General features: G+C 55.4%; 1 protein-coding gene across 1 annotated transcript in view; it reads right to left on the bottom strand.

Moving 5' to 3' along the window:
* The window catches only part of MEGF8 (multiple EGF like domains 8), a 35,892-nt gene that overhangs the window by 11,162 nt on the left and 5,275 nt on the right, over positions 1–19,455 (bottom strand). The window contains exons 7-30 of the mRNA XM_023742760.1: positions 18,224–18,378; positions 17,705–17,824; positions 17,221–17,365; positions 16,985–17,148; positions 13,001–13,201; positions 12,491–12,691; positions 11,778–12,011; positions 10,902–11,020; positions 10,686–10,817; positions 10,485–10,598; positions 9,760–10,008; positions 9,074–9,273; positions 8,507–8,717; positions 8,159–8,408; positions 7,474–7,606; positions 5,137–5,384; positions 4,945–5,055; positions 4,669–4,787; positions 4,081–4,288; positions 3,391–3,571; positions 2,644–2,807; positions 1,741–1,951; positions 748–979; positions 329–360 (exon numbers count right to left, since the gene is read on the bottom strand). Of these exons, the coding sequence (XP_023598528.1) occupies positions 329–360; positions 748–979; positions 1,741–1,951; positions 2,644–2,807; positions 3,391–3,571; positions 4,081–4,288; positions 4,669–4,787; positions 4,945–5,055; positions 5,137–5,384; positions 7,474–7,606; positions 8,159–8,408; positions 8,507–8,717; positions 9,074–9,273; positions 9,760–10,008; positions 10,485–10,598; positions 10,686–10,817; positions 10,902–11,020; positions 11,778–12,011; positions 12,491–12,691; positions 13,001–13,201; positions 16,985–17,148; positions 17,221–17,365; positions 17,705–17,824; positions 18,224–18,378 (4,134 nt within the window). The remainder of the gene's footprint in view (positions 1–328; positions 361–747; positions 980–1,740; positions 1,952–2,643; positions 2,808–3,390; positions 3,572–4,080; positions 4,289–4,668; positions 4,788–4,944; positions 5,056–5,136; positions 5,385–7,473; positions 7,607–8,158; positions 8,409–8,506; positions 8,718–9,073; positions 9,274–9,759; positions 10,009–10,484; positions 10,599–10,685; positions 10,818–10,901; positions 11,021–11,777; positions 12,012–12,490; positions 12,692–13,000; positions 13,202–16,984; positions 17,149–17,220; positions 17,366–17,704; positions 17,825–18,223; positions 18,379–19,455) is intronic.

The raw sequence follows: 19,455 nt of genomic DNA, 5'->3' as shown, positions 1-19,455 counted from the left end.
ATTTTTCCGGACCATCCTCTCCGCCCTACTCTACCCCTGCCCCTGCCCTGCTCAAGCCTTCTGTGCTCGCCACGGTCCGCAGTGGAGGTCCACAATCCCTCACCCAGATCCTTGGAGGCACACGTGTTAGGATTTGTCAGATTTTAGAGAAGTGCTGGAGAACACCCCAGGGGGTCGGGGGCACAGCCCCATGGGTCAGGCCCGTCCACAGCTCCATGCTAAGTAGCATGCCACACTTGCTGGGATGCACACAGCCCCATGAACAGCCTCCCTCCAGTTCAGGACGCTGATGCAGCCAGATGGGCTTGCACCAAACCTAGGAAAGCACTTCCGGCTTCCAGAGCCGTCTGGATTCCTGACCTACAGATAAGGGGCCTGTGGACCTGGATGGAGCCAGCTCCTTTCTGAGCCGACCACCCCCTCCAGTCTCTCTTTTCCCCCCACAGACTGTCTCTCAGATATGACCTCAGGTGCAACCTACGTCTGAACCTTTGCTGGCCTCAACTCTGCTGGTCATTTAAGGCCCAGTCCAGCCCCCAGCTCCTCCAGGAAGCATTCTGGGCTGACACCCCAGCCCACAAGCAGCACTCCCACCCACAGCCCCTCCTGCCTTCGGTGATCCATCAACCAGACTGTACGTCCTTGGAGCAGGGACTGGGTCCTATCTGTTGCCCTCTCCCAGCCTGGTCCAGCACCCCCGAGGGCACCAGGTCCGCCCTCTGATGGGCTGCCAGTCGCTGTGGTTACCTGTGGGCCTGGTCCCCAGACAAGCAGGCCCCATGGCACCAGCTGCAGGCCCCAGACTGGTTACAAGCTTCGGATGAGGGCAGCAGGCGGCAAGGGTCAGGGGGCAGGGTCAGGGCCAGCAAGCGGCCCAGGGCCACGCCCCCGAAGCCCCCAGAGATGTAAAGGCGGCTGCCCACTGCTGCCACAGCATGGGCCACGGATTCCTCCATCGGGGGCCCCACGGAGGCCAGGCCTGGGGGAAAGGACGGGTGTTCAGAGACAGAGCAGCAGACAAAAGGGAGGTACACACACAAAATGACAACAGGGACACCGAGAGAGGAGAAAAACAGAGTCCAAGGAGAACAGGGGCAGACGCAGACAGACAGACAGAAGACTGATGGAGACAGGCAGAGCATGAGACTCAAAGACTCCAAGAAAAAAGAGGGAGAAAAAAGGTAGAGGAAAATCGAGAAAAAAGTGGGACAAAGAGACACAGTAACGAAAAAGACAAACTTAGAGAAAAAGGGAATTAGAGGCCAAGGGTCACAGAGAGAAGGAAAAGGAAAAAGAGACGGGCCCGGTAACATGCAGTCAGTCACTCACAATGTTAAGTGAAATAAAGAAGGGATGTAAATACAAACCTACTTTTAATCTCCGAACAGAAAAGACTGGAAGGAAACACCCCCACAGATAATACGGTTGTCTCTAGAGAGTAGGGTTATGGGTGATTTCTTTGTCCCTATTTTACAAATTATATACAATCAATATTATTTCTTTTATAATGGGAATAAAAAAATAAACTTTCTTAACCAAATTAAAAAGAAAAAAGGAAGGAAGAAGTCTCCAGAGGTGTTTAGATAACATGGAAGGAATGGAAGGACTTGGAGAGAACAGCGACTTTGCTGGTGGGTCTGAGGAGGCCTAAGTGACTCCTAGGGAAAGAAGTTCCCAGGACGGGGCTGGGGCTCCTCCTGGGTGTCCCCAGACCTCCTGGGGACAGTGACGAGAACTCACGGGTGAGGTCCGGCAGGATCCAGGCATTGCAGTTGACCTGGTAGAGCAGAACATCACTGCTGAACTCGTCAGGGTCTGAGCGCCCCCCCAGGACCACCATGGTGTCCCCTAGCAGGGCTGAAGCGTGGAAAAGTCGCGGGCGGGGCTGTTGGGGAGACACGTGCCAGGATGCTCTGTCAGAGCCCACAGTTCTCTGCTCCTCATGCTCCCTCTTGGCCCACCAGCCACACCCTTGGATCTCCCTAACTCTCTCCACCAGCCCACCCAGTCCAAGCCTTCCTCAAATCTTGCCTCCTCCAGGAAGCCTCCTTTATCCCCCAGAAGAGCCCTCAGAGCTGTCTCCTTTCCCCAGAGCCCCGGAGCTGCTCCCTGGGCACTCAGCACGGGCTGCTTGAGGCAAACCGTCCACAGGGCTCATGTGAGTCCCATCTTGCCAGCTGGGCTGGGGCGCCCTGGTAATCTGATTTCCACCTCCCTCTCGGTCCAGCCAAGAGGGGCTTGAAAATGTATTTGTGGACTGAAAATGCAACGTCTCTAGCCAGCACATATGGCATACCCTGGTTGTTCGTGCATCGTCCTGCCTTTGGCCTTGTGAGGCAAGAAGTACAACGGGGCTTAGACCTACTTCTTATAGATGGGGAGGCCCAGAAAGGAGGCAAAACGTGCCAGGACTCACTGAGAGTGGGGGCAGAGCTGGGGCTAGAACCCATGCCTCTGACCTCCTGGTCTGGGAGGCTTCCTTCCAAGTCAGGGATAGAAGAAGGGGAGTGTGGGGGTGTCACAGTTCAGTTTAAGAGACTGGAAAGTAGAAGTAGTAGGAATCCAGGATTGAGCCAGTCCCTGGGGTACTGGGAAAGGACCCCTTGCCCCCTACATCCATCTGTCCAGACTTCTTTTCCTGACCTTTGCCCCCTGAGAAGGGGCCAGCAGGCTCCAGGTGCGGTCAGGGCAGTGCAAGGAGTAGAGCTCCGGGGACGGGGCGGCCAGCTCCACATGGAAGCGGAAGCCTCCGAACACATACAAGGAGTCCGTGACCTCATGGTAGACGGCCGAATGACCATAGAGACCTGGAAGCAGAGGGACCCAGAGATGGGGGAGGGCCAACGACCAGGAATGTCTCCACCTACCCTGACCTCCCCAGGTTCCCCTTCTCGGTGCCACACCACCACCCTGCCAGGCCAGAGACCTGGGCGTCCTCAAGTCCTCCCTCTCTCCTTACTTCAAAGGCAATCACCAGAGATTCTGGGAAAAGGAGAGGAATCAATTGTTGGGAAGTTACAACAGACTTAGAAAGGAGACAGGGTGAACGGAATGTCCCAAGAGTCAGTGATTCAAGAGTGTAGAAGGAGCAACAGACAAAGTAGAACACCTGAGAGGTCGTGATTTTAAAACCTAGGGGAGGCAGCCAATGCCTGCACTGTTACCAGGGCAGGAGGTGGGCAGTTTACCACAGAGTCTGGGAGGGGTAAACAGAGAAACCAAATGTCTCAAGAGGTGGTGCCCTGAGAATCTGGGAGGGGGCTGGGGGAGACAGAGACAACAAGGAGTATGGGCAGTGATCACCGAGTATAGGAGTGGCTGGAGAGCCTACGTGAAGCCCTGGTGGACCAGGAGGTTAAAGAAGCTGTGCCCTCCCTGGCCCCAGCCCACCTGTGGGGGGTGTTCCGCTCTGGACTCCGGACACCCAGGTGCCGGTCGCCAGCTGGTACTCGAGCAGCTGCTGGTTGAAGCCATTTTCGGGGGAGTAACCGCCCACCAGAAGCAGAGACAGACCGCGGCGGGCAGTAAGGGTGTGACCTGCCACTGCTGGCAGCTCCACGGTCTGAGGAGCCTGAGGGAAAGGGCGGAGGTCACCAGGGGGCCAGAGGTCAGGGGTCAACTTGTGGGTAGAAGTGAGACCCAAAGCTCCCCACGCTCCCCTCTGCTACGGTGGTAGTGAGCTCCTCGGAACGTCAGATCCCAAGACCTCTGACCAGCTATGGTCCTGGCAGGTGTGTGGCAGATACCTGCTTATTTCCGCCTGCTCTTCAGGTCAGAGAGCCTGAGGTTTCTCCGGGAAGCCCTCACTCCTCACTCTCACCTCAGGTGGCTGTGTGAGGCTGGTTACACCCTGCTCCAGGCTGTGTCTAGGCCTGGCCAACCAGAGCACCACATTCCTCTGGCCAGGGGCTGGTTCACGACTACAACACGACCCAGGATGGACCAATGAAATTCACTGCTGGTGACTCTGCTAGAGCCCTGGGAGGAGGCTTTGTCCTCCTGCGGCCAAGCTGGCAGGAGCCCCCATGGCCACATCTGCCAGAGCCCGGCTGTGGGGGTGAGAGCGAGGGCGATGCTCACCCTCTCCTGCCGCCACTGCAAGGTAGTGAGGTTGAGGACCCAGAAGTCGCGGGTGATGCCCCCGGCCGTGAGCCCCCCCAGCAGGTACATAGCGCCACGGCCAGCAGGAACATAGGCGGCTGCATGGAAGGACCGGGGGGAGGGGCCCGGGCCCCCGTCCTCGGCTCCCGCCAGCATCTGTGTCCACCGCCGCTCACTCACCGAGTACCTGGGACCAAAACGCAGGGAATGACCTCAAAAACAGCCTCATTGTACAGACATCCCAGCATCCCCTAGGGTGACTCTCCCTCACAGGTTTCCAGCATCCTCTGGGGTGACTCCCTCCACACACTAGTATCCCTGTATCCCTTTGAGGTGGCCTTCCTGTAACAGTCATTTTGGCATTCCCTGGGGCCACACCACCCAATTAAGTACCCCAGTCCCTGGGGTTAGCCTCCTGTGAAAAGCGTCGTAGCATCCTTTAGGGTATCCCTCACCTGGAGAGGGTTTCCTGTACCCTGAGATGACCTTTGTGTGACAGATATTTCAGCATCCCCTGAGGTAACCTTCTCTCATTCAGGTATCCCAATTCCCCAGGGCAATCCTCACCTGTACAGGTTCCCCAGCAGCCCCTGGGGCAGGCCCAGGCCCCCAAACATCCACAGGGTGGCATCCGGTCCCTCCACCATGGTGTGCCCTAAGCGGTGCAGGAAGCGGCTAGCAGTGTCCTGGGGAGCAGGGAGGTCAAGTGTCAGGCCAATGTCATGAAAAAATGTTGGGCCTGCATACAGGGTCTGGGGGGTGGTCCCAGGAGCAGAGGTGGGAGAATGATCCAGGAGGCGGACTGCGTGGTGCGTCCCCAGAGAGTGGGTATCCACAACTCACGGCTGAGAGGCGGCTGTCCATGAGGGTCTCCCAGACGAGCTGCCCACCGTCCAGCTTTGTGGCACAGTCGGGGCCCCCAAAGCCCTCGGCACAGATGCACACGCCCAGGCTCTGGGGACAGCAGAGGGAGACTCAGGGGAGCCCTGATCAGATCACCACCCTGTCCCACCTGGCTGCCCCATCCCACTATACCTGGTTGCAAGTCCCTGCCCCGTTGTGGGCATTGCAGTTCTCAGGACACAGAGCCATGCGGCAGTGTGGGCCAGCCCAGCCCTGGGGGCATCGGCAGAGCCCGGCACCCGCAGCCCCATCCTGGGGCACGCACTCCTGAGGGACAGGGCAGCTCCCAGGGCCCCCAGACCCACAGCGGGCAGAGCCCACGGAGGCGTTGAAGCCCCAGGACGAGGAGCCGTTGGCCTCCCAGTGCAGCACGAGCAGCCCTGTTGGGGAGAGGCTGGAGTGAAGCCCCGTTCCGGGCACTGCTCCACTCCAGGTTTCCAGAAAAGCCAGTGTAACTGGGCAGGGAAGCAAGATACTCTGATCATTATAATCACTTCGAGGCTTATCAGTTCTCCCTCAGGCCCCTTCCCTTGTCCAACTCAACAAGTTCCCTCAATTTTATAGCCTAAATCTTCCCCATCCATCCACTACTTGCCACTTCCTCTGCTGCCATACAAGCCAGCCTCCCGTCTCATCTAGACACCTGCGTGTCTCCCCGCTGGTCTTCCTAGCCCCCCTACACTCCATTCCACACGGCAGCCGGAGTGATCCTGTGAAACAGAAATCTGGTCCTGTCACTGCCAAGCTCCTAACCCTTCCACAGCTCCCCACTGTTCTCTTACATAAAACTGAGCCCTCTGCCTAGGGATGGGGCAGGGGGAAGGGATTAATTGTATGATATCTAAACTATGGGGGCAGTGACGGTTCGGCGGTAGAATTCTTGCCTTCCATGCGTGTTGCTATGATGTTAAACAGATTTCAGCTGAGCTTCCAGACCAAGACAGACTAGGAAGAAAGGCCTGGCAACCTGCTTCCGAAAATCAGCCAATGAAAACCTTATGTATCACAATGGTCTGATTCATAAGCGATCATGGGGTTGGCACAGGACCGAGCAGCATTTCATTCCATCGTGCATGAGATTTGTATGAGTCGGGGCCGACTTGATGACAGCTAATAACAACATCGTGTAAACTATCCCTCGATACAGCCATATTTTTAAAAAATGCCTCCTGAGGTCCCCAGGGCCCTGCAGATTCTCTGATTGCACCACTCCCCACTTCCCATGCCCCCTGCACTCCAGCTGCCTGCTTCTCCTCAGAGCTAAGTATCTGTTCTTTCCTCTGTCTGGAGCAGTCGCCGGTCCCCACCATGTCTCCTAAGGCCTCCAGTCAAATTCATCGCTGTTGTTAGGTGCCCTCGAGTCGGCTCTGACTCAGCGACCCCATGTACTACAGAACAAAACACTGCCCGGTCCTGTGCCATCCTCACAACTGTTATGCTTGAGGCCATTGTTGCAGCCACTGTGTCAGTCCATCTCATTGAGGGTCCTCCTCTTTTTTGCTGATCCTCTACTTTACCAAGCATGACGTCCTTCTCCTGTCAAATTGCAGTCTGCAAAGAAGCCCTCCCCAGCTCCACAGAGGAGGCCAGGTGCCGGCTCCTCCCTGCTTCCTCTCGGCCCTTAGCAAAGGTGTACACTTTTTTGCATACACAGTACTCTGTTCCATGCTGTTTTGCCACCCGACGGGACTGGGAGTCCACACAGGCAGGGCCTGTGTCCCTTGCTCACTGCTCTCTCCTCAGCAGCTCACTCAGGCCCAGCTCACCATAATGCTCAGTAAACATTTGCTGAGTGAAGCAAAATCGAGGGCACCCTACTCCTAGTTGCTCAGTGTGAGCGGGCCTGGGGGTTCCGTGCAATCCACCCCTTTCTCTCCCAGCTTTGGAGCCACTCTGATTCACAATACAAACAAAATCATTTCCAAACTCGGGCCCTTTAACTTCCACGGGTAGGAAATTATTTGTACCACATCTCCATAGACTAAGCAGAGTTTCTCAAGCTCTCAGCACTGCTGATGTTTCAGGCCCAATGATTCTTTGTTGTGGGGGGCTGTCCCAGGCATTGTGGGATGTTTAGCATCATCTCTGGCCTCCACCCACTGGATGCCAGTAGCACCCCAACCCCCAAAGATGACGATCAAAATGTCTCCAGACATTGCCAAATGTCCTGAGGGGCAAAATCACCCCTGGTTGAGAACCAGGGCCAAGGAGCTACTAAGGAGCTCTCACACCAGCCACAACCTATGTGCCCCAAAGGCATGATCTACTAGGCCCTTCTCTCCCAGTGGCAACCCAGTCAACACAATCCTCTCTATTTTCCTCTCAACTGAGGAAACTGAGGCCCAGAAGTGGCAAGGGACAGTGTCGCCCAGCAAGCCAGTGCCAGAGCTGGGCTGGAACCCGGGTCTTGGAACCCACCTCAGGGAAGGAATGTAAAGCCCCGGACAAAGAGGTCCCATGCCCCCGTACCAGACAGGGCCTGCACGGTGAGAGGCCTATCTCGCCGCTGGCCGCAGAAGGCGGCAATGAGGCTACGGTCTGACTGGACGACACCAGTGTCCAGGAAGCGAGGGAATCCATCAAAGGCTAGGACGTAGCTCAGCTGGAGGGGTAGAGAGTCAAAGATTAGGGGACCACGAGGATGAGAAAGAGGGATGCTTGGGATTTGGGAGGAGGAGGAGTTCAGGAGGAGAGGGCAATCTGGGTCTGGAAAATGAGTTATTTGAGGGTTCAGGGAAGGGCTGTCAAATTGTGGCACGCAGGCCACCATTCCTCATCCTGTATTCAGAGCAGACACGGCTAAACGATCAGGACTCTCGCAGTGAGCCTTGTTCTCAACACACGGCTCCAGGCAGCCACCACCAATCAGTCAGAGTTGGTATGCAAGGTGAAAGCTATTCACAATGCCTGGTATGGGGAAGGGGAGCTGAGGACCTGGAGAATGGGGGACTGGAGTTCAGGAAATAGGAGGTGATCTGAGAAGTTCGAGAGTCTGTGGGCTTAAACAAAGGGCTGGGGGTATGGGGAATAGGGTTTGGGGTCTGGAGGATTAAAAACTGGGGGTATGGGGGTCAAGGTTTGTCTGGGGATCCAGACTGGGTTGGGGAGATGTGGTTTTGGTTCCTGGAGCTGAACCCTAGTCCTCAGTGCTTACCGTGCATGGGGTGCTACTGTCAGGGGAGAAGGTGAGGGTAAGTGGGGGACAGAGGGTCCCAGGGGCACATGGCTGGAGCACTTCGGTGGCTGACACAACCCACACGCAATATGACAGGCCTGGCCCAGCTCTTGTCGCCCCACCACCTGGAGGCAGCAGCCCTCCAACCCGGCGTGAGCCCAGTGCCACTGAGGACACGTTGGTGAGGAGGGCGCGACCCCCACACTCCCGGAAGCAGGAGCCACCGGCCCTGGGAAGACAGAGAAGAGCCAGCATCAGACAGTCCTGCCCCACTGTTCCGCGTCCCTAACCCTACCCTACCCAGCCCTGGCTGGTCGCCTAGCTCACCGGGGGTCCCCATAGTAGCCAGGGGAGCAGAGCTGGCAGTGCGCACCCTCGGTGTGGTCCTGGCAGAAGCAGAGCCCGCTGAGGTTGTCACAGTGACCCCGGCGCGGGTCCCCATGCCCGTTGCACTGGCAGGGCCGGCAGCCCCCTGAGCCTGTGGCGTTGCCGAAGCTGCCGGGCCGGCACCGTTCGCAGTGCTCCCCCCACGTCCAGTCTGTGGAGGCCCCAGAAGATGGTACGCAGAGTCAGGGACAAGGGGTCCAGACCAGCCAGCTCAGCTGATCCCAGACCCCCACTTAGCTGCTTCAAAGGGGGGAAGCCAGGGCCCAGACTGAGGAGAAGATCAAGTCCCAAGAGGGGGAACCGAGGCCCAGCCAGAGACAGGTGGCACTGAAACTCATTTGAGAGAAAGAGCAGGGAATAGGGCAGGGGGACCCAGAGCTGCACTAGGGGAGAATAAAGCCCACCCTGAGAGGGAGGAACTGGAGCCCCCAGAAGGGAGGAGGCTCCCGAGAGGCCCGTGGTGGAGGCTGGGCCAGGTGTGGGTGTCTGGGGTGAAGGGGTCCTCACCCTGGCACTCATCGCAGAAGCCAGGCCCCCGCTTATGGCAGTGGCTGTGGAAGTTGCAGCCACAGTCTCGGGAGCAACGGGGGGCGGGGGGTCCCGGGGCAGGTGTGGGTGGTGGCAGGTCGGATGTCCAGCCCAGGTCACATACGCAGGTGAAGTCGGGGGGGCCGCTGCACACACCGTGCCCACAGTCTTCCAGGCACCTGAGGGGCCAGGGCTGGGTTGGGGGAGGGGTCGGGCAGGCCCAGCACCCTCACCATCTCTACCACAAAACCATCACGAGCCTGTCTCCTCGGTCTGGGACTGTGTGGGTGGCCCTGTCGCCAAGGTAACCCCTCACACGTGGTAACTACTGTCTCTGTAGTAACCACATGTCACCACAGGTGCTCTTTTCTCTGTGAAAACCACTTCTCAACTTGGTTTTCCTCCACCTCCATGACAGTGCTGATGACTATAGCCCATATTCCATGGGTAACCCGTCTCCATGGTAACTAACTAGTGTTACGTTGGGGAGCTGGTCTCCATGGACACCTCGTCATTCTAAGGAGGGTCTAGTCTGCAAGGTAAATCACCAGGCAAACTGGGGATGCTGGTTCCACAGAAAGGAACCCAGCACCCCATGCTTCACCCCTCCCGCTCCAGGCCCCCAGCCCTGGGGCGGCAACCCCGTGGCAACCCCGCCCACTCACGTGCGGTTGCAGTGCGTGCTGCCGTCACCCTGGTAGCCTCGCTGGCAGTGGCACTCGTAGCTGAGGGGTGTGTTCAGGCAGGTCGCCCGCGGGTGGCACCGTGCCAGGCCCAGGCGACACTCGTCCACATCTGGGCAGTGGGCGTACGCCCAGCGGGCCGGGAGAGCCACGGGCAGCCCCAGGCCCTCCCCTACCCACAGGGAGCAGTTACCCCCACCCAGGGGCCCCGAGAAGTCCCCCTGCAGGCACCTGGGGGGTGGGAGATTGGAGATGAGAGGAGGGGGTGGGAAGAGGGACAGTAAAGAAGCAAGAGACAGAGACGGGGAGACAGTGAGGCAGAGAGGAGGCCAAAGAGAGCAAGAAACAGAGATGGGAATATGAGAGAGGGACAGAGAAGAGGAGAAATGGGAGAGAGACAAACACCAAGGGAAGTCACAGACAGACCACGGAGGGACAGAGAGAGGGACGCGAGGAGAGGAGAGGAGAGAAAGGAGCAGAAAGGCAAGCAGAGAAGCAACAAGTCACAGACACAGAAAGAGGAGACAAGGAGAAGGGAGACAAAGAAGAAGGCAAGAGGGGAGGGGGAACAACACAGAGAGACGGTGGTAAGGAAAACGGGGGACGGGCAAAGGACAGACAAACAAAGAGGCCGTTAGATTCTGAGTGGAAGCCGGCCGCCCCATGCCGCCCGCCCTAGCCCACCTGCCCCTGGCAGCCCCGCTCACCGGCCCAGGGTGGGGTTGTCCTCATTGCCGCACCAGCCACACTCGTGGCTCTGCAGGCACTCATGGCAGGTCAGGAAGCGGTCGCAGCTCCGGCACCGGGGCTCCGAGTGCACGCTGCAGGGGTACAGTGTAGAGGCAGTCAAAACCCGGCCCCCTCCCCCAGCCTGGACCCTCCTCCGGCCCCTGCCACACGGGCCCCACCTGTCGTCCCAGCCACGGCAGCCCCCGTGTGGGTACCGGGCCAGGTAGGCAGCAAACAGGAAGCAGGTGTGGGTGGACTGGCACCAAGCGCACTGGCTCGAGTTGGCCAGGCAGTCCTCGCAGGTCAGGCGCCTGGGGAATGGGGGTCGGGGGTCACTCGCAGTTCTCAGCCCACAGCCCCACATGCATCTGCTCCCCAGGCCCCACTGGGCTCACTGGCTGCACAGCGGAGGACACTCCTCCGGGCTCTTCAGGGCACCCCGGCCCCGGCCCCGCCGGCTGCACGCCGCATCCCCTTTGCGGCTGGTGCTCTGATGCCACTCACAGAAGGGGTCCTGAGGGGGGGGAGTCAGTGTCACCCCACAGACCACCCCCTCTAAGCCCACCTCCCTCACAAACTGCCGGCCACGCTGGATGTTCCCCTCCAGCCAAGGACACCGGTGGTTTGTGCCTGCCCAGCACTCATCCCTTCTTTTGGCAATGGCGCCTCTTCTGTGTGGTCCGGGTGGGGCTGATTAAATCCTTGGGATCCACAGATGGGCAAGGGGTCACCACCCACCCACAACCTCAGTGACTGATCCAGGAGTCTGCACAAGACCCAACCAGAGCCAATGAAACATGACTCTGGGACTTCTGCCGAACAAGGGGTGGCAGGGGGAGACAGGGTGAGAAAAAGGTGCTCTCCTCCACTCGGGACTCAGTGGCTGAGTGGCAGGACGCAAGTCTGGCTCCTTTGCCACTCGCAAGGGATGATCTTCCCAGGGAGGACGCAGACGTGGTACAGCAGGAGACGGACGCCTGACAACATCATTTGAACCCCTGGAGCTGGCCAGGCCTAAAGACCTACTCTTGGGGCTCGCTGGTTGTTTGAGCCCGTCAAAAAGGGTTGAGTTGGGCTTTCTGCCCTTGGAGCCACGAAAGTCCTGGCTCCCAGGGGCCCATCTCTCCAGCCCCATCTCCCCCGCTCCCTTCCTGGCTCTTGCCCCCAGGAGCCCCTCAGCTGCCCACGCCAGCTTTGGGGGGCTCCTCCTTCTGTGCCTGCCCGCCCCACTGGCCTCTGTCCTGAGACCTCCCCTCTGGTTCGGCAGTCACCTGAGTGCAGGCATGGCAGTCGCGATGCTCCTCACAGAGTGGACAGAGGGTGGGCACCAGCACCAGCAGGGACCCGCCAGTTTCGTCGCCACAGTGGGCCCCGCCCTGGCGCAGGTGGCAGGTGGCACTGGACAGGCACCAGCCGCAGCCTTGGTCCGCCAAGCAGCCCAGGCAGGAGGAATAGGAGGTGCAGGCCGCCGAGCGGTAGGGCTCCAGGAAGAAGAAGGAGATCTCCTGGGGGGGGGGTCATATGAGGGTCAGGGGTCCACACTCCCAGTCAAGGGTCAGGAATCAGGGCTTAGGTTTGGGGTAGGGGTCAGAGTTTGGGGCTAAAGACTGAGGGTAGGGTTTGAAGACGAAATTGAGAACGCAGGCAAATAGAAAGTGGGATTTAGGGGATCAGCAGACGAAAGGGGATTAGGATTTGAGAGAATCTAGAGATGAGAGATCAAAGAACCGAGGGTAGGGGTCAGGGTCATCGGGGACAGGGCAGAAGGAATCAGAAGATGTGGACAGGATCAGAACATGTGGTCAGGGGTCAGAGGCTGGGATCTAGAAGGACAAAGGTGAGGTGTCTAGCATGCAGAGGTCAAAAGTCTAGGGGTTACAGGTCAGGGCCTAAGGAGTTAGGAGTTGGGGGCGTTGGGGTTCAGAGAGGCCAGGGTATCTGAGGCCAGGCCCTGGGGGTCAGAGGCCAGGGCCAGGGCACTCACACTGCCGCCTGGCACGCCAGTCCGGTCCCACAGCAGGGTGAGCTCGCTGTGCCCAGGGCCCGCGGAGCCGTTGAGCTGGCCCCGAATCTCCACTGCGTACTTGTGGCCCCGTCCAGGTAGAGGGAAGAGGCGGGCCGAGCCTGGGCGTTGCAGCCGCCTCATCTCCTTCTCCTGCTGAGCCACCCACCGCCCCACCTCCTCCTGGGAAGAAGAGAAGGGCCTCTGAGTCCGAGACCCCAAGAACCTCCAAGCACTCCCAAACCCGCCATGACCCACTTCCTCCTCAGGAGAAGGTGACTTGGTAATTTAGACCTTTTCCACCTTTTTCAAATTTCTCCTCAAATTCGGTCCACAATTTAAAACCCACTATTTTGGCTCCAGCACCCTTCCTCCTCCACTAGGGATATACCCTGAGCCTCTGACTTCCCAACTCTCCCCAAGAACCTTCAAATCGCCCCATCCCCCCACATTTACCATAAACACCCCCTTCAATGCCCCAGGTGCCCTCACCATGTTCTCGGTGTCAGGGCCGCGGGCCATCCGAGCTAGGACGTGGAGACGCTGGGCCCGGGCCCACACAGCCACGTCCTCGGCTCCCGGCCCACCAGGCCCCCCAGGCAGCAGTGGGTGGATGAAGCCACGGTAGACCAGAGACACGTCTGTCTCCGGGCTGGGTGTCAGGGTGATGGTCGTACTGCGGACAATGGAGACCTGCAGCAGCCAGGGATACAGGGGTGTGAGGACCTCTCTGGACCGCCCCCAGGGTCCCCATGCCCCTCCGACCACACCAGAGCCAGGAAAGACTGGTCAGCTCAACCTCCTTCCCTATTTTAACGAATAAGAGACTGAGTCCCAGGGGCACGGCCGCTCGGGGAGCAGAGTCAGAACTCAAAATTCAGACAGCACGATGGGGTCCCAGAGCCCAGCACTGCCTCAGCCCCGTTCCCCTCCTTCTCGTTAGAGCTCCAGGGTCTCTCACATTTACGGTTAGTCCTTAGCTATCAGAAGTGAAAGCCAGCACTGGGTTTTTAGAAATTACTTAGAAACCCAAACTACAGGTGTCAGTTGGGCCTCTCTCACTAATATAATGCAAGAAGGATGGCAGGGGCCCGATACAGGAAGAACAGGCAACGACAGATAAATTTATGGTAAACATACGGTAATCAGGCCCAGATACCTCCAGCTGGAGGGGCTAACCTGAGATTCAGTCTTGTGGATACAACAAGGAGTATATTTAACTAGACAAAGAAGTCAGCATTTTTAGGGCTGCAGGGTTTTGACCAGGCTGTTTCCCTCCTGCAGTGATCTTGCCAGAGAACATGGAACTTAGCAAAGCTAAAAGGCTTCAACAGTTCACTTCATTCAATTTCAGAAACTGTGAGGTAGTATTGAGCTGGAGACTAAGGAGGAAAGTCCAGTCTGCGTCAGGCGGACACGTTTAGGAAAGGATTTTCTTTTTTCACGCTGGTACTGCTATATTAGACAATAGAGGTCTCTCAAGCTGAACACCCAGAAGAGGAGGTGAGTTTCCCTTTGAGAGATAACCAACAAAATAAGATATGCATTCTTAGAGGAGACAGATATATCCCAAACCCAAGAGTTGAGGGGAGTCTAAGTTAGTGTATCTAAAATAAAGACTGTGTCCATCAGAAGCAGTGCTGGCACAAACAAGGGAGGGTTGGAAAAGTAAAATAAAAACAAAAACCGATTTCCCTCAAAAAAAAAAAAAAACCTCCAGGGCTTTTCAGTATCCTGCTCCCCAACACCCCACCTCCCACCTAAGCCCTTAGAAGTCTAGATCCACCATTCCAAATAACATGTACACTACATGCTTTACTGCACTAAGGGAAGACCAAACCCAAGTGTCACGGATTGAATTACGTCCCCCAAAAAATGTGTGTATCAACTTGGCTGGGGCATGATTCCTGGTATTGTGTGGTTGTCCTCCATTCTGCGATTGTAATTTTATGTTAAAGAGGATTAGGGTGGGATTGTATAACACCCTTACTAAGGTCACATCCCTGATCCAATGTAAAGGGAGTTTCCCTAGGGTGTGGCCTGCACCATCTTTTATCTTACAAGAGATAAAAGGAAAGGGAAGCAAGCAGAGAATGGGGGACCTCATTCCACCAAGAAAGCAGTGCCAGGAGGAGAGCACGTCCTTTGGACCCGGGTCTCTGCTTGGAGAAGCTGCTAGACCAGGGGAACATTGATGAGAAGGCCGACAAAGAGAGAAAGCCTTCCCCTGGGGAGCTGACGCCCTGAATGTGGACTTTTAGCCTACTTTACTGTGACGAAATAAACTTATCTTTGTTAAAACCATCCACTTGTGGTATTTGTTATAGCAGCGCTAGATGACCAAGAGACCAAGTGAGAGGCTGTTTAAACGACAGCACTATGGTGCTGTGAGTATGAACGGAATACTAGGCAGCTGTGAAAAAAAAAGAATGAGGAAGCACAGATGGGGGGAGATAGATGCCAGGCCACATGAAGATCACCAAGGAAACGAGGCGCAGAAACTGAACAGGCAAGGACCTTCCTCCGGAGCCAACAGAGAGAGAAAGCCTTCCCCTAGAGCCAGTGCCCTCAATTTGGACTTCTAGCATCCTAAATGGTGAGAAGATATATTTGTTTGCTAAAGCCAAAAAAAAGAATGAGGGTGAATCCAAAGCTCTGTGATGGGAAGTTCACAAGGACATGTTAAGTGAAAAAAAGGAAGTGGTGGTATGGTGTAGATAGTATACTAACTTTTGTGCAAGAAAAATAATGAAACATCATATTTACTTGCATTTGAATAGGAAGGCTGGAAGGATATAAAAGAAACCCAAGTGGATCTTCTGAGGAGAGCTAGGGTGATCTTGAGTTGGAAGGATGTGGAGGCCAGACAGTTCTGGGCCACCAAGGGGATGGGGCGTTGGGTAGATGGGAGAGACTTTTCACGCAACAGCTTTTTATTTCATTGTGATTTTTGAACCGTGTAGATTTCCTCCAAAACCGAAACCAAATCAGCTCCACTGCTGTTGAGTCGATTTTGACTCATGGTGACCCTAGGGGACAGAGCAGGACTGCCCCATAGGGTCTCTGAAGCTGTAATCTTTATGGGAGCAAACTGCCACAGCTTTCTCCCATGGAGAGGCTGGTAGTTTCAATCTGCCAGCCTTCGGTTAGCAGCCAAGCACTTTAACCACTACACCACCAGGGCTCCCGCAGATATACTACCCTTTTTAAAAATCAATACGGAGTCACTGTGGAAAAGAGTTTGGCAGTTCCTCAGTAAGTTAAACACAGAATTAGCATATGACCCAGCAATTCCACTCCCGGGTACATACACAAAAGAACGGAAAACAGGTATTCAAACAAAAATGTGTACACAATTGTTCACGGCAGCATTATTCACGATAGCCAAAAGGTGGAAACAACCCAAACGCCCATCAACTGATGAACAGAAAAACAAAACCTGGTGTGTCCATACAGTGGTATATTATTCGGCCATAAAGATAAGCATGAAGTACCGATACATGCTAGGACATGGATGAGCCTTGAAGACCTGGTGCTAAGTGAGAGAAGTCAGACACAAAGGCCACGTTTAATTCCATTTATATGAAATATTCAGAGTTCTTTGAAATATTCAATTCCAAAGAGAGAGAAAACAGATTAGTGGTTGCCAGGGGCTAGGGGAAGAGGGGAATACAGAGTGACTGCTTACTGGGTACGGGGTTTTCTTCTGGGGTGACAGATCGTGGTGATGGTTGTTCAAGACCGCGAATGTACTAAATGTCACAATGGTCAATTTTATGTTATATGCATTTTTTTTTGTTATGCGTATTTCACCACAGTTAAAAAAATTTTTCTTACTGGACTGGTTGAGACTGGAGGACTCCCAGATACTATTGCCCGGAGATACTCTTCAAACTTTAAACCCAACCCAACCCCTGAGGTCACCTTGCAGCTAAGTAACAAACTGGCTCAAAAAATAATGAATATCAGCCATAAGTACTGTGTCCTTTACAAAATCACCTATACGAACTGCTGTGTAAACCTTCACCGAAAACACAATAAAATACCATTTAAAAAAAAAAAAATCACCTATATGACACTAAACAGTCAACCATTACTTTAAAACAAAGATAAGACTGTAAGGGGGAAGGGAAGCTAGATTAATAGAAACAGAACAACCAGAACGGAAATAATGAGAACGTTCACGCATTGCAAAGAATATAACCAATGTCACTGAACAACTTGCGTAGAAACTGTCGAATGGGAACTTAAACTGCTGTGTAAACCTTCACCAAAAACACAGTAAAATATTATTAAAAAAAAAAAGCTAATGGCGTAAAAAAGGAAAATCTTAATCAGTATAAAGAAAATCAGACCCTCCAACATAAAGACTTACAGGGTAAACCCAAAAGTGATAGAAGAGCCATTTGAAAAACAAAACCTCTAGGCCCAGGCCCTTTATTGCTCCACCCGGGGCCTGGTTCCCTGGCTCCCTACCTTGTCAGGCTGGGAGGCGTTGGGTGGCTGCTGGAAGGTGAGCAGGTGCAGGCCAGGCAGGAAGCTCTGGGTGACGCAGGCCTCCAGGGACGTGACGAAGACAGGCACGGGCCCCCACCAGCCCACAGTGCCTGAGATCTGCTCCCCGCGGCAGCGGGCCTGCTCTGAGAAGGTGTTGGGTAGGTGGTCAGTGCCAGGTGCTGTGCTGCACCCCCCCAACCCTGCTGGACACTCACCGGGTCGTGGGAGGCAGCTCTCGTTGTGCACACACCACCCCAGGGTACCAGGCCCCCGGGGAGGCGCTGTGGAGCTGCTGAAGGCCAGGCATGCCTGGCAGTCACCCAGGAGGCGGCCCAGGCCCAGGCAGCTGGCGGCTGGACACTGCAGGGAAGGGGAGAGGACAGGGGTCACTACTCACCACAGCTCAAGGGGTCGGGGCGGGGCCGTGGACACAAGGGTCCTGGGGCAGAACTGGCCAGAAATTGAAAGATGAAGAACTGAAGGTGGGGCTAGAATGTGGGAGATCAAGAGGACAGGACTGGGGAGGTTCAGGGTCAGGGTCGTAAGTTCAAAAGGTCTCAGGGGGTCAGGGGTCAGGGGTGAGCAGGCAGAAATGAGGATCTTAGCTATGAAAATAAGTCTCTCAGTTTGGGGAAGGTCCTTCTCTACTTGGACAGGGTCTCTGTGCTAGAGGACAGAGTGTTTGGGGAAGTCACTCACAGCCCCTGAAGGGGTCCCAGGAGGGGGTGCAGCTTGGCAGGCCCCCTGACACCAACTGCATTCGGGGTCTCTGGAGCAGACACTGTGGTCCGTGTACATGGAGCAATAGTCCAGGTGGTACTGTAGGGAGACAGGGAATAGGAGAGGGGCTACTCAAACCTGGGCCTGCCTCTCCAGCCCCGCTCACTTTAATTTTCCCAGGGAACGCTGACTGCGCAGAGTCTTGAAGACCTGCCCTCCCCCAGCCCCAGGAACCACTATCCCTACCCTTTGGCCCCAGGTACCCTCTATCTCCTCTTCTTTCAGCTCCAGGGACCTCCAACCCTCCTCCCCTGGACCTGGGGACCTCCCTCCTTCCTCTCCTGGCCCCAGGGACCCTCTATCTCCTCTTCTCTCAGCTCCAGGGACATCCATCCCTCCTCCCTTGGACCTGGGGACCCCCTCCCAATTCTCCCCTCATTTGCAGGGACTATGCTGTCTCCTCCCCCAGCCACCCTCTCCCTATCACCCAGTGCTCACATCCGGGGCAGGTGCTTGGAACACAAAGGGGGGAACCTTGTAGGCCATCAAGTCTCCACGGGGCCGGCCACTGTAGCCCCCAGCCACCAACAGGACACTGCCACCAAGCACGGCTGCCACATGTGAATATCGGCCACTGGGAGGCGCTGCTCGGCCTAGGAGAATACAGACACCTAAGAACATCAGACCCCTAGGCTCCCACCACAATCTCCCCTGCTGGGGGCTGACCCTAACTCTCCTAACCCTCAACCCAGCCTGCCGGCTCCTGCTTCTACCCCACCTGCCTGAGGAAACCCTCCCAGGCCGCCTGGCCCTGCACTAGCTCTAGCTCTCCCCTCTTTGGGCTCCCACACCCCTGCCCAAATAATCGAGCAGAGTATAGTCTTTGGGGTCAGGAAGACTGGGCTTCACTATCTAAAATACAACCATTGGTCTCTACTCATCAGGAACAAAAGAATAAGAAGATAACCCAAATCTCAGAGAAGAAACAAGTCTATAGGATAGATAGCCTACATGAGCCACAACCTCAGCCACCCTGAGACCAGAAGATGTAGATGGTGCCCAGCTACCACCACTGACTGTTCTGACCAGGATCACAATTAATGGTCCTGGATAGAACTGGAGAAAAATGTAGAACAAGACTCAGACTCTGAAAAAAAAAAAAAGGCCAGATTAACTGGACCTGTTGAGACCAGAGGACTCCCTGAGACTATTATCCTGAGACACTCTTTAAACCTTGAACTGAAACTACCCCAAGGTCACCTTTTAGCGAAATAGCAAAGTGACTCACAAAATAAAGGATATTACCCGTCAGATCGGTGCTGTACAAAAAAACCATCTGTATGAGACCTACAGGTCAACATTTACTTTAAAGCAAAGAGGAGACGGTAAGGGGGCAGGGAAACTAGAGTACCGGAAATGGAACAAGCAGAACACAGTTAAAGAGAAGGTTGACATACTGGGGAAAATGTAACTAATATCACCGAATAATTTGTGTGGAAATTGTCAAATGGGAACCTAACTTGCTGTGTAAACTTTCACCAAAAACACAATAAAATATTATTTACAAAGAAAAAAAAAAGACAGACTTGGGTTCAAATCCTGGATCTACCACTTACTAGATGTACGGCCTTGGGCCAGCAACTCAACTTCTCTGAGCCTCAGTTCCTCCTCTATAAAGTGGGACCATCATCACACCCTTGTGGAGCTGTGAGGACTGGAGAAGCAGCTCT

Source organism: Trichechus manatus, unplaced genomic scaffold (genome assembly GCF_000243295.1).
Source record: "Trichechus manatus latirostris isolate Lorelei unplaced genomic scaffold, TriManLat1.0 scaffold00216, whole genome shotgun sequence".
NCBI lineage: Eukaryota > Metazoa > Chordata > Mammalia > Sirenia > Trichechidae > Trichechus > Trichechus manatus.
Note: the sequence above shows the minus strand (reverse complement) of the source record. Positions and strands in the feature narration are given on the sequence as shown.